This window comes from Lepidochelys olivacea (assembly GCF_965140295.1).
Source record: "Lepidochelys olivacea isolate rLepOli2 genome assembly, chromosome: 23".
In the NCBI taxonomy this organism is placed as follows: domain Eukaryota; kingdom Metazoa; phylum Chordata; order Testudines; family Cheloniidae; genus Lepidochelys; species Lepidochelys olivacea.
The window spans coordinates 10,406,317-10,420,073 of NC_140433.1; the positions used below are offsets into that span (position 1 = coordinate 10,406,317).

General features: G+C 57.4%; 1 protein-coding gene across 1 annotated transcript; it reads right to left on the minus strand.

Annotated features, from left to right (window-relative positions):
- Positions 1-218: 218 nt before the first annotated feature.
- Positions 219-12,451, minus strand: UBE2M (ubiquitin conjugating enzyme E2 M). Its single transcript, XM_084612915.1, has 6 exons — positions 12,130-12,451; positions 9,255-9,349; positions 8,584-8,622; positions 8,064-8,167; positions 5,763-5,826; positions 219-1,050 (listed from the first exon to the last, which is right to left on the minus strand). Exons 1-6 carry the CDS (start codon positions 12,236-12,238, stop codon positions 910-912), a joined length of 552 nt encoding a protein of 183 aa, XP_084469041.1. The 5' UTR covers positions 12,239-12,451; the 3' UTR covers positions 219-909.
- Positions 12,452-13,757: the final 1,306 nt, after the last annotated feature.

Here is a 13,757-nt window from a genome sequence, read left to right on the forward strand (position 1 = left end):
GCCCACTTCTTACTCACAAGCCACTTCCAACAGCACACCAGGCCAGAGGCCTGGGCGATGAGCTGGAGCCCACCTTGCAGCTTGGGCAAGATATGGACTTATGTGGCCCCTGCTGGGGCAGCTGGGTGGGCAGCCCCTTGAGGAGAGACACCCCTCCACCCCATCTGAAAGGGAGGAGGGGGGCGGCGGAGCAATGAGGACAGACAGGCCCTAGGCAGTGAGGTGCGCTAACATTCCCCTTTAATAACCCGACACACTAGAGTACAGTGGATTCATGGCCCCGGGGCTGGCAGGAGGCCCCAGCGTGGCAAAGAACCAGTTCATTGGGGGGTGAGGCCTGGGGCAGAAGGGGGCAGGGTTCAATCAGCCCAGGCCCCACCTCCAGCCCGGTCCCATTGAATAATCAGCCTTCGCTTTGCTGTAAGTGGGGTGCTGTGTTTTTAAAAACCAGACACACGAGGGATGTAAAAGGGGAGGGCGGGCCCAGCCCCCCATGGCAGGACTGCATGCACCCCCGGCCTGCCCTACACTCCTGCTGCAGCCCCCTGCCTAATAAATAGATACGCTCTGCAAAGCCAGGGGAAGGAGCCAGTGCGCTCACGTTGGCCATGTCTAGGGGGCGCTCTGCTCGGGGTCTGAGCATGCTGGGAAACCAGCAGGAGAGCGACCAATAGGGAAGAGGGGGCTGCGTGGGTGGGGCAGGGGATTCCAATGTAAGCCCTGCCCCATCCCTCAGCAGCCACCTCCCCTCCAGCCAGGGGGCAGGAGTGGGGGGGAAAGGCTGCCGGGGCAGAGGCCGTGAGCAGCGAGGGGGGCCCTGCCAGTGCCAGGCTCCTGTGCCCCCCGGTGGCTGAAGGCAGCGGTGTTGGCAGAGTCCCTCGTGGGAGGGGTGGGGGCAGCTGGTCAGTTCTATTTGAGGCAACGCTCGAAGTAGGTAGAACCGATGTAGCCGCCCCGCATGGAGCGCTGCACGTTCTGCTCAAACAGGCGTCTGTTGTTCTGAAGGACCTCGGCAGCCTCTTTGTTCAGGGGGTCTTCGGGGTTTGGCTCCTGTGGGCAGGGAGGAGAGGTTAGAGGCTGGCCATGCCCCTGATCACCCCCACCCAAATCAGGGCTGCATCCCCATGCCACGCGCCACCCTCTCTGTCCTTCCCTGAGTCCACTTACAAAACAATCCTTAGCCCCGCTTCTGAGGGCCCCTCGCTGCATCCCCCACCTCCAGTCACTTTAACCAAAGGAGACTCTGTGACCCAGTGGACAGAGCACTGACCTGGGCACCAGGACACCTGGGTTCTATTCCTGGTTTGCCACCGCCCCTGTCCATGTCTCAGTTTCCCCACCTGTAAAATGGGGGTGGATACGGACCTCCTTTGTCAAGTCTAGATCAGAGCTAGCGTAGTAACAGAACGTTGTATCAGCAACTACCCCGCTATAGTTAACGCAGTACACCACATACAGCAATTATAGTGTGTAAGGCACCTTTATCCTGGTGTAACTGCAGCCAGGCTAAGATCATACCAGTATAAGTACATGGTAACACGTCACTCCTCTAACCAACAGAGTTGCAGTGGCACAATCTCTGCATGTAGCCCAGGCCACTGTCAGCTTGTCTGAAATCCCTGCAGCGTTCCCTCCAGCTATGTTGTAAGAGACCGTTCAAGGTGAAGTGAGCACTTAACACACCTCTGCAGGCGTAGGACAAAGGAGGGTTAGCATGTCATAGGTTGCTGTAATAAACCATAAATCCAGCGTCTTTATTGACTTTCAGTGTCTAACAAAAACAACAAAAGACACTCTGCACATGCCCCAGAGGGATGCAGAAGTCTTCCGGGGGTGCATCAACTCATCTATATATTTGCCTCAAAAAGACACTCGTTTGGCAACTCATCTATATATTTGCATCAAGTCATCTATGTATTTGCCTCAAAAAGACACTCCTACGGCACACCCTACCACGCCAGGGCCCATCAGGGATTATCAGGTAACAATTACAACCCCTACTGGATGGGGACCACATCCAGAAAGAAATCTTTCCTGAACCCCCTCCCCTGGTCTTCAAACAGACCCCCACATCCATCAGAAGCAGGCTCCCCACCAACTCAAAGCAGCACCAGACCCTCCCAGAACAACTGATGCAAAACCTGCAGCTATATCTTCACTGCTAGGAGGATCAATACCCACACACCTGTCAAGATCCATGGGTTGTACACACACCTATCACATGTGATGTACCTCATCCAGTGCACTGCATACCCCAACAACACCTACATGGGTGAAACAGGACAATCACTACGATCGCTAATGAACTCGCACAGAAAAATGATGAGACAAGAGAACCTCCTTATCACCTGTGGGCGAACACTTTTCACAAAGCCATCATTCTGTATCTGGCCTCTCGGCTCTCATCCTCTAAGGAAACCTCTTCAGCACCTTCATAAGATGAGCCTGGGAGCTTAAATTCACAACTCTGCTAGACACGAAAAATCATAGACTTATGGCTCATAATCGGTTACCCACTAACCCCCCTTTTTTGTCCTATGACTGCAGGGGTGTTAACAGGCTATTTCACTATGAATGGGTCCTTGAAACATGTGTTAATTCCTTAAAATGCATGTTAATTCCTTAATGTAAACAATCTGTTCCAGCTTGTATTGAGCTGTTACACCTGAGAACCTTTCCCAGACCTGAAGAAGAGCTCTGTGTACACTTGCAAGTTTGTCTCTCTCACCGACAGAGAAGTGGGTCCAATAAAACAATGGTTCTCAACGAGGGGTACGTGCACCCCTGGAGGTATGCAGAAGCCTTCTGGGGGTACATCAACTCATCTACATATTTGCCTAGTTTTACATCACTCTATATAAAAAGCACTAGCGAAGTCAGTAAAACTAAAATTTCATACAATGACTTGTTTATACTTCTCTATATACTGTACACTGAAATGTAAGTACAATATTTATATTCCAATTTTACTATGTGGTAAAAATGAGAAAGGAAGCGATTTGTCAGTACTATTGGCTGACACTTATATTTTTAGGTCTGATTTTGTAAGCAAGTTGTTTTTAAATGAGGTGAAACTTGGGGTATTCAAGACAAATCAGACTGCTGAAAGGGGTACAGTAGTATGGAAAGGTTGAGAGCCACTGCAATAAAAGATATTACCTCACCTGCCTTGTCTCAGATACCCTGGACCAACACAGCTACCACAACATGGCAAACAACCCATAGTTATGTCAAATATTTAAGATCCATTTAACTCCAATGACTGATGACTATTTTGGAGAAAGGACAGCACTGTTAAAATGTCAGCACCCCCACAGAAGAAACATCCCAAGACCTTCCCATAGACCCTCCAGCTGCACCAGGAAAACCAGATCTGACATTCCCAACCTTTTTAAGGTGGAAAAAACATGGAGAAAGTCACAAAAATTCACTGTAAATATGTGTGTGTGACAAGCCCCATTTCTGGTTTTTAAACCCCTTTGCAGGTCACTTTGAAAGGGCAAGGTTCTCCTGGCCAGGCTCACACCCGGAATCAGACGCAAAACAGCTGCTGAGGCAGAAGGAGTGTTGGGTGTGACCCACTGTGGTGCAGATTCAGAAACAAGGCCAAGCCCAGGGAAGGTTGGAGGCTGTTTCCATGGACTCCCTCCCCAAAACCATCACGCTGTGAAAAGACCAGATTCCAGCGCACATGCTAAAAAAGCAGGGAAAAGCAGAACAAGAAGCAAGGTTTGGAAGCTGAGGCCAGACAAATTCCAATGAGAAATAAGGCACAAAACTTTAACAGTGAGGGTCATTAACCACTGGAACCAACTACCAAGGAAAGTGATGGATTCTCTATCTCCTGATGGCTTCAAATCCAGACCAGATCCCTTTCCTGGGAGATGCTTTAGCCAAACTCAAGTTATTGGGCTTGGTGCAGGGGAGAGAGGATGGAATTTACTGGCTTGGCAGGATCACATTGTAATCGGCAAATGTCAGTAAACGTCATTTTCACCACGCATCCACCAGCCAATGAAAAACATTTCCCCTGATCATCATCAAAATGTACAGAGGCAAAGAAAGAAAAATGTTGCTTCAGAACTCACTGGAGTTTGATTTAAGGCGATTCACTTTGTATCATTTGACCTCTGTGGACAACTGGGTTTTAACAGTGATAAAACTAACCGAGTCTCAACGTCTATGGTCACTACATAATTGTCCGCCCCCCCATCCTTTCCTGCACATGTGAATATTGAAAACGATAAAAATGAGGGAGAAATGCCTAAACCCCATCATTTTGGGAAAGTGTAAATATTTAAATAGATAAAAACTGAAAAAAAAGCGTAAAAAAACCAAACAATATGATCCATCCAAATTACAAAAAACCAACAACGGAGGCCCTGCCAAACCTCGCTGTATGGGAGGTCAGGCCAGAAGATCTAATGGTCTCTTCCTGGCCTTGAACTCCAGGAGGAGCACTGGTTTCTTCTGAAGGAGGCCAGAGGGGGTCTTTACAAGCTTGCATGTCACAGGCCAGCGGCTTCACTTTTATCCTGGCGCCCGCTCTGGGCACAGTTCAGACCTAATCCCCTTATGCTCTGCAGGGTCTTGGAAATCGTGCCATTACTGTCGATTAAAGAGGCAGGATGGCCCAATGGTTAAAGCACTTGGGAGCTGCACCTTCTCTTCCCTGCGCTGTCACTGACCCTGCATGATCAGCCATCTCTGTGCCACACTGCCCCATCTGGCTGCATGACGATAAATCCATGGAAGATTGTGAGGCACCCAACTACCGCAGTGATTGGGGGACCTCAGAGAGAGGGGGATAGAAGGGAATGCGTGTACTGATTTCCACCTGCAGGATGTATTTTAACGATACATTGGACTCTATAGATTCTGCCTCTGGGTATTTTGATCAACTGTAGAACTGCCTCAAGAAGGGGACAGAAAAGGGACTGTAAAAAGCAGCACATTTGCTGAACGCCTCTGTTCACAATGCTACCATTTAAAGCTGCCCATCATTCGGGTTCAGGGTTAACAGTCCACCGAGTTGACCCATTTCAGGCAGCTGGCAGATGCTGCTCGGCCCATTGCCCCTTGGGAGACCTGCACCCCTCAGGTTGACCAGAGTCTTTAGGGGATGCCCTGGGACTCCCCAAAGGCTCCATCAATTGTGTCAGAGTCAGTCCAAGGCACCAGGGATGCAGCAGCTGAGCCAAAGGAGAGACCCCGCATCCCAGCAGTGTCCCTGCAATACGTTAAACCAGCCATGCCCACGTAAAGATCCATGGGGAACCCAGCCTGTGCAGGGCTGAGCAGAGCACCAGGGACCTGCAGAGATGGAAACACACAGGAGAGCCGGCCCCGGGCCCTCTGCAGGCCATGCGTACTGAAGCATGGCACTGCAGGCAGCTCAGCACGCAGCTACGCCAACCCCCCCGAGCCCTCGCAGAGTAACCTGCCAATGCCTCCCTCGGCTCCGAGGGCACTGCCCCCCCCGCCAGAGCGTGCCATAGCTTGCCCAGAGACTCTAGGTAGCAATCACCCCACCCCACCGCTCCCCCAAACTGCAAGGGGACAAGGAGATCAGCACCCCACGACCAGCCCCCAAACACATGGCAGGAGGCAACCACTCCCCCCGAGCCCTGCTGAAACACCAGGGCTACCTTCACCCCGAACAGTGCAGGGGACATGGGTCCCTCCCACCTCCTGCCCCACTGCCCCCCCAAAATGCCCCCCGCCCAACGGTGCAGGTGAAACCTTCCCTCCCTGGTACTCACCAAGAAGAGGTACTGCAGACCATAAATTATAGAGTTTATTGTTAGTACAGGTTTCCAGTCCTCTCTGCGGGGCAGAAAAGAACCATGAGTGAGGACCCTGCAGCCAAGCCCATGAGAGGAGCGACACCACACTCGGGTGGCAGGGGATCATCCCAGGTTCTGACTGGGGAGGAGAGCCAGACAGGTGGTATTGGGGGGAAAGGGGGAGGAGCATGGGGATATGAGACCTGGGGTGGGGATCACATCAGATGACTAGGGGAATGGGGATCATGGAGATTATGGGAGGAGGCGTTGCCCCAAGACCTGTATGTAAGGAGAAGGCAGTGCTGCTGGAGGGGGATCCCCCATATCCCTCCCCCCGAGCTCCATGGGGGTGGGCCATGGGGAATTCCCCCATATCTCTCCCTCTCGCCCCCTGCTCCCTGGAGGTGGGCCACAGGGGATTCCCCGGGATGCTGTATGATTGAAGATGACCATTTGTAGCAGTTGCTACCATTGTTATACAATGGTAACAAATCTTATACAAAGTCTATCACGTGAGGTGTCAATGGAAAAGTCAAATACAATTATCCTGGTAAAATCCATGGATCACCCCAGCATCTGAAGGTGTGAAGATCGGCTAGGTCTCTGTATCTCACATGCGTCTGTCCTTGAGGTAACACCCACAAGGTAGTTAACATTCAGTCTCTCCAGCCCATTGTGAATGGACTACGCAGAAGAATCAACTCTCTTCCAGAGGACACGTGAGAGCCAGGAGCCAGTGGCCACCCCTGTGATTCAGTAAAACATGTCAGGGCATGTGATGTGGACATGTGACCTCAGACTCCATCTTTGTCCATACACACAGGCTGTGGGCTTTGTTTGGGACAGTAACTTCCCATCCACGTGGCAGAGGATATAAAAGGCACCTGAGACATCTCCAGTTTTCCTCTTTCCTCTAAGACAGAGGTGGGCAACCTATGGCCCGCAGGAGCGTCCTGCCCAGCCCTTGAGCTTCCGGCCAGGGAGACTAGCCCCCAGCCCCCTCCCCTGCTGCCCCCCCTCCTCCGCAACCTCACCTCGCCAGGCAGCCAGCGCTCTCGCCCACCACTCCTGCTGGGCAGCGTGGTGGCGTGGCTGCAAGCTTCTGCCGCTCTGAGCGACGTGGTAAGGGAGCGGGGAGCAGGGGAGTTGGATAAGGGGCAGTGGGTCCTGGGGGGCAGTCAGGGGACAGTTGGATGGGGCAGAGGTGGGGGGGGCGCGCGCCATCAGGGAGGGTTGGATAGGCATGGGAGTCCTGGGGGGGGCCTGTCTGGGGGCAGGGGTGTGGATAGGGGGAGGGGCATCCAGGGGACAGGAAGCAGGGGTGGTCGGATGGGGGTGGTCCTGGGGGGGTCCCAGGAGGGAACGTCGTCAGGGGAAAAGGAGTGGGGTGGGTTGGATGGGTCGGGAGTTCTGAGGGGGGCAGTCACGGGGCAGAGAGTGGGAGGGGACAGATGGGGGTGGGGGCCAGGCTGTTTGGGGAGGCACAGCCTTCCCTACCCGGCCCTCCATACAGTTTTGCAACCCCGATGTGGCCCTCGGGCCAAAAAGTTTGCCCACCCCTGCTCTAAGAGGAGCATTTTGAACAATGGACTGAGAACCGTCCAATCTTTTGGAAGTTAGCAAAGAGACTTTACAAGCCAGCCGTCTATTCCATCACTGCTACAAGCCTGATGTAAGGACTTTGCAATCATTTGTATGTATATGATCTTTTAACCATTTATAACTCATTTATTAATACATTTTTTGGTTTACTAAAGATTGGCTGACAGAGTGATAACCGGGTAAGATCCGAGATGGATTTTGACCCGGTGGTAAGCATCTGATCCTTTGGGAATAGTGGAACCTCACATATGGTGAACTGGGTTTTCAGTAACCTCTCACTGTATTAGACCAGTTTGCTGGAATGGGAACCAATGGCTGGAACACCTATAAGAGGACTGTGTTTGGCTTCTTATTAACCAGTGTGGTACTGCAGCTCTTCTGCTACTGGTTTGGTGAATCTAATTGTAGCTAAAACCACCAGTTTTTGGCGTGTGCCTGCCCTGTTTCTTGCAGTCTGCCCCGAGTGTGCACTCTCAGTGAGGTCCATTCTAGGCACCAGGTCACACCCCATACCCCCCTGCTCCGCCCCCCCCCCGATCTGTGTGGGTGGGGCAGGGAAGGATCCTGGTGCTGGAGAGAGGCCACTCCCCTGCCCGATCTGCATGGGTGGGGCAATCCCCCAGATCAGCCAGGGGGTAGCAGTGATAGAGTGGGGTGGCCAGATGCGCTCCCTACCTGAGGATATTTAGGCAGACGTTACCCTCTAGGTCTATGTTGGGGTGGTACACCATGGTCTCACACTTCACCTTGGGAGGGTCATGAGGGTAGCCTTGGCCTACCTGCAGACAGACAGATGGGAGAGTCATTCCCAAGCCCCCCCCCCCCCCCCCACAGCAGAGCAGCTGGGCCCAGACTCCCTGACCCTGCCAACTCACAGGAGCTCCAGATTCCTGCCCCCCCACCCATAGTGCTGCTCGCCCCCTGAAGCAGGAAGGGACAAGCGGCCCGGACTCCTGGGTCCTCTTGCCAGCTCTGGGCGACTGTGGGCATGTCCCTGACTTCCTTAGCCGTCACAGCACCTTCCTCCCTCCCAGGAGAGGGGACACCAGATGCGTGGGGCCGACACTCCCTCCTTGGCTCAGACACAGCGCGAAGAGAGTCCAACACGGGTAAGCCCCGAGAGCCCCGCCCCTCCCGGCCGGGCAAGGCTCTGGTGCAAATTGAGCTCCACCCCAGGGGCGGGGAAGGGACTTACCTTAAAACTGAAGACAAACTTCCCCCCTTTATAGAAACCCTGAAAGAGAAAAGACCTTCAGTGAGGGAGGGATCCTCAGGGGACCACCCAGCACCCCAAGGGGCCTGGGCTCAGCCCCGCCCCATGGATCCAACTGCAGGGGACCAGAGACGCAGCAGCTAGGGGCTGTGATCACACCCCCTCCCCAGGCCATTCAGCTCAGCTGGCATTGTGGGGCCTGATGCAGGGTGGGATTGAGGGGCACCAGCAGCGCTGTGGTGGGCGAGCTGGGATAGCAGTGGGGGATAGTCAGGATTGAGGGGTACCGGCAGGGCTGGATCTGGGACAACAGGGGCATGGGCAGAGCCATGAATCTTCTGCAGCCCCTGCCCCCATCTCCCTCCCCAGAGTACTGGCTTGGGCTCCAGCACCCCGTTCACCCTACGCACACGGAGGTGCCTTCCTGCTGCAACCCCCCACCGCTCGGCCTGCTGCAGCGCAAGCTGGGCCCCCTGCAGCCTGGGCCTGCCCAGCAGGGAGCAGCAACCGGAGTCTGGGCACAGGCTGAGCCCATCAGCTGAGCAGCAGCTGGGGCTTCCCCTGGGGCAGGAAGAGAAAGGCAAGTCCAGGCATGCAGGATTCCCTGCTCCCCACCCACATGCCGGACCCCCTCCCTGCCCGCCCCCCCTCACCTCGTCAGGGCAGATAACTAGCTTGAAGTTGAGGAGGTCGTCCTGGTCGGAGAAATCTATTTCGCATGTTTTCGGCAAATTCAGTTCGTTAATATCTGGGAGGCAGGAGGAAAGCAGGGAGAGATGGGTCAGTTTGGAGGATAACCCCAGATCCCTCCCACCCCAGAGGAGCCCCACCGCACTCTCCATAGGGGGTAGATCTCTGGATCAGAAAAGGGCATTTCAAAAGTGGGTAGGACAATCCTGGTCTGTCCTGCCCCCCCCCCACACAGGAGGGAGACAGACATAGAAGCCTCCTACTAAGTCCTTTTCACTGGAGGTCCATGATACTCTGGCTGGGGTCAGGACACTGGGTCTTGGGGGCAGGTTGGGGGAAAATGCCATATTTAGAGCAGCCCCCAGGAGGTACTCACCCCACAGCCCTGCCCAGGCCCCATTCACACAACAGGACACGGTAAGGCTGTGTCCCAGCTCAGCCTGGCGCTGGGTCTCCGACTGCCCTCCCTCATGGGGCGAGGCCCCAGCAGGATTGGGCCTGTGAAGAGCACTGCACAGAATTGTGCCAGGGAGGGGGTACATGTTCTCAACAGGACATAGGCTGAGCCTCACCGGGTACATCCCCAGAGCGCGGCCGGGATCCCCCCCACCAGCTCAAGTTGGGGCAGAGGGAGTCAAGGGCATTGACCTGCCACCTCTGGAAAACTGGATTGGAGCGCCACACTGGGACACAAGCAGATTGGGATGGAACCTGGTATCTTTCTGGGCACAGCCAGAAGTGGGGAGAACCCAGGTTTCTGCCCTTTGCAGACACTCGCACAGCTGGCGCTGCCTGTAGCAATGTCTGATTTGTTGCGTGGTAGGGTTTGCATCAGAGGCCCCCAGTGGGTGCACTCCCCCCCACCCCCCGTGAACATGGGTTCTCATTGGGTGGGGCTCCCACCCCCACCAGGGAAACCCCAGGAGACCTCCCCCACACACACACTGGGGGGCCTCCCATCCTCAACCAGGGAAACCCCAGGAGACCTCCACACACACACACACACACACACTGGGGGGTGCTCCTTCCCTGCTGGGGAACCCCAAGACACCCTCCCCCTACACACTTAGGGTCTCCCTCCTCGGCTGGAAAACCCCAGGAGACCCCCCACACACACTGGGGGCACCCACCCCCACCGGGGAAAACCCATGAGACCCTCCCCACACACGTCTAAGGACCTCCACAAGAACACCCCCAAATTGAGTCCTGCCACACTGATCACCCGCTCGCCTGTTCCCACCCCTCCAGCAAATATTCCTCCCCCTGTTGCATTGAGGAGTCCCCCCCAGCATGTGTGTGTCTCAGTATGTATGTCCTGGGGAGGCTGTATGAACCTCAGCAGTGAAGAGCGCGAGCCCCATTGGGGAAGACCTCCATGGGAGGTGGCTCTCAGAGAAAGTGTGTGGGGGCAGTGGGGGGAGCAGAGCAGTGTTCCCTCTAATTTTTCCCACCCAGGTGTAGAACGAATTTTGTTATGTGCACCAATACGGACGTGATGTCTGACGCATCACCTACATACCAGTGCACAAAACGAAATTCATGTGGCAGAGGTGGGGCCAAGGGATTTGGAGTGTGGGAAGGGTCTCAGGGCTGGGGCAGAGCATTGGGTGGAAGGGAGGGCCGCGGCTGGGGCTGTGGGGGGGGCTGAGGGGTTTAGGAGGGTGCTCCGGGGCTATGGCAGGGAGAGAGGGCTCCCCTGAGCTCTCACCCCCTGAAGCAGCATCTGGGCTGGGGAGAGGCACCTCTCTCCACCATGGCAGCTCCAGAACTGGGGCTACATGATAGGTGCTCCTCCCCCGGCCCCGCAAGTCCGGGTCGGGGCTGGGTTCAGGGAGGGGCACCCTGGCCATGACAGGTCCAGGCCATGCCTGCCAGATTTGGGCCAGGGTGGGGGCACCCTGGCCACAGCAGGTCGGGGGCTGGGCTAGGTTGGGGCTGGGGGAGGGGCGCCCTTCCCCCTGCCAGATTCCCTGAGCACCTGCATGGTGCTAAATATGCTGCTGCTAGCAGGGTGCAGCTTACAGGGAACTTAGGATCAGAGCCCCAGTGAGGGCAGATGAGCAGGAAGCCCCTTTGGGGGAGGAAGGACCCCCATTCCCCAGCAGGAGGATCACCGATGATGTGGGGGCTCATGGGATTCTGCCGTGGGCAGAACAGGGGGGGGGGTGTCTGCCCAATATGTGAGCGGGGGATGCTAGGTGGGAATAGCCACCTGCCAGTATGGGGGTGGGAAGGGGGGAGGGGATCTTCCCCATTGTGAGGCATCTATGGGGTCTGAGTGCAGGTGAGGTCTCTCCCCACCAATACAGGGTCTGGGTGGGGGCGCAGAGTGGAAGGAGGAAGGAGGCTGCCCACCCCCAGCACCCACCTGAGCCAGGCAGTACCTTTGCGCTGAAGGTGGGGGGGGATCAGTGGATCGCCCCAGGATTTGCACCAGCTGGTACTTTTCAGAGTGGGGCCTCCCTTGTGTCTGGGCTGGTCTCTCCCCTAGCAGCCCATCTAGGAGGCACCAGTCAGGGCTTCAGCTGGGTTACAGCTTTCTGAGTAGAGGGGATCTGGGCCCGTCCCCGTGGTACCAGTAGGTGCGTCTGGGCCGGATGGTGGTCAGGGAATCTGAACCAGGCCAGATGGTACCAGTGCGTTGGAGCCAGACAATACTGGGACCGGGTGGTACCAGGTCGGGTGAATAGAGAATTTGGGACGGCGGGGGGAAGGGGGGGCTGGGCCGGGCGGTACCGGGGCGGGGCTGGGCCGGGCGGTATCAGGGAAGCGTGGGGGAAGGAGGGGCCGGGCGGTACCGGGCCAGGCCAGGCCGGGCCGGGCCGGGCCCAGCGGTACCTTTCTGGATGCGGAGCTGCGCGGCCGACGCCTTCTTGCTGCTGCCCTTGGTGCCTCCGGCCGATTCCTCCTCCTTCTTCTGCTGCTTCAGCGAGAACAGCTTGATCATCCTGCCGGGCGGCCGGGCCGGGCCGGGAGCCGAGCCGAACCGAACCGGGCCGGGCGGGCCCGGGGGGCGGGGCTCGGCGCGGCCTGTGCGGGGTCCCGGCGCTGGGCCGGGTCAGTCGCTCGCTGCTGCCGGGCCCGGGGAGGAAGCGGAGCGGGGCCGCCCAGGCTACTGCCGCTGTGGGTGCGTCGGCAACGGCCGGCCCGCTCGGGTCCTTCCGGAAGAGCTTCGGCACTTTCCGGAAGCGCTTCGGCTGCTTCCGTCGCCGATGGATTGGACCTCGCTACTTTCCGTCCAGAGTCTGAGCACCATCCACTCCCAGCTTCGCCACTTTCCGCCGCAGCATCGGCACTTTCCGCCAGACGCCCGGAAGCCTACGTCACACGCTCGGCACCGCCCACCCAGGGCTCGGCACTTTCCGCCGCACGCTCGGCACTTTCCGCCGGGCCCTCGCCTCCCCGATGCGGGGAAGGCGCTGCGTTCCAAAGGGCTGGGGGAGGGACCCGCGGATCGGGGAGAGCTCAGGGCGGAAGTCAGCGGGCCGCCATGTTTAGTGAGGGCAGAATGACTTCCGGTCCTTGGTGTTTTTAGGGGAGTTGACGCCTCTGCGAGGGGAGTTTGGATGAGCTCCGATCACAAACATGCCTCAGCCTGCTGGGAACCCAACCCCTCTTTTATTGGCTGGCCAATAAATCCCCTGGCCATTGTACCACCAAGGCTGGGATCAGAGGTCACCAAACTCACGACAACTGGCCGCCCACGCCAGGCCCACCAAGCTGTTACATGGCTGGACTTCGCTGTGGCCGTCAGTGGGCCGGCCCGTGGAGGGGCCGGCCCTGGGGATGACACAGCTGGACGGCGCTGTGGCCAGCGGGGGAGGGGGGTGGCCCTGGGGATGACACAGCTGGACGGCGCTGTGGCCATCGGGGGAGGGGGCGGCCGTGGGGTGACACAGCTGGAAGGCGCTGTGGCCGTCGGGGGAGGGGGCGGCCGTGGGGATGACACAGCTGGACGTCGCTGTGGCCGTTGGGGGAGGGGGAAGCCCTGGGATTGACACAGCTGGACGTCGCTGTGGCCGTCAGTGGAGGGGCCGGCCCTGGGGATGACACAGCTGGATGGCGCTGGGGCCAGTGGGGGAGGGGGGTGGCCGTGGGGATGACACAGCTGGACGGCGCTGTGGCTGTCGGGGGAGGGGGCGGCCGTGGGGATGACACAGCTGGAAGGCGCTGGGGCCGTCTGGGGAGGGGGTGGCCATGGGGATGACACAGCTGGATGGTGCTGTGGCCGTCTGGGGAGGGGGTGGCCATGGGGATGACACAGCTGGATGGCGCTGTGGCCGTCGGGGGAGGGGGCAGCCGTGGGGATGACACAGCTGGAGGGCTCTGTGGCCAGCGGGAGAGGGGGCGGCCCTGGGGATGACACAGCTGGACGGCGCTGTGGCCGTCGGGGGAGGGGGAAGCCCTGGGATTGACACAGCTGGATGATGCTGGGGCCGTCGGGGGAGGGGGTGGCCGTGGGGATG

Bases quoted from the DNA above. Each gene is read 5' to 3' on its own strand.
- UBE2M (XM_084612915.1), bottom strand. From the start codon at position 12,238: ATGATCAAGCTGTTCTCGCTGAAGCAGCAGAAGAAGGAGGAGGAATCG. The intron at 9,350-12,129 runs GTACCGCTGGGC...CCTGCCTCCCAG, and splicing joins GCAGCTCCGCATCCAGAAAG to ATATTAACGAACTGAATTTG. The intron at 8,168-8,583 runs GTAAGTCCCTTC...GTCTGTCTGCAG, and splicing joins AGTTTGTCTTCAGTTTTAAG to GTAGGCCAAGGCTACCCTCA.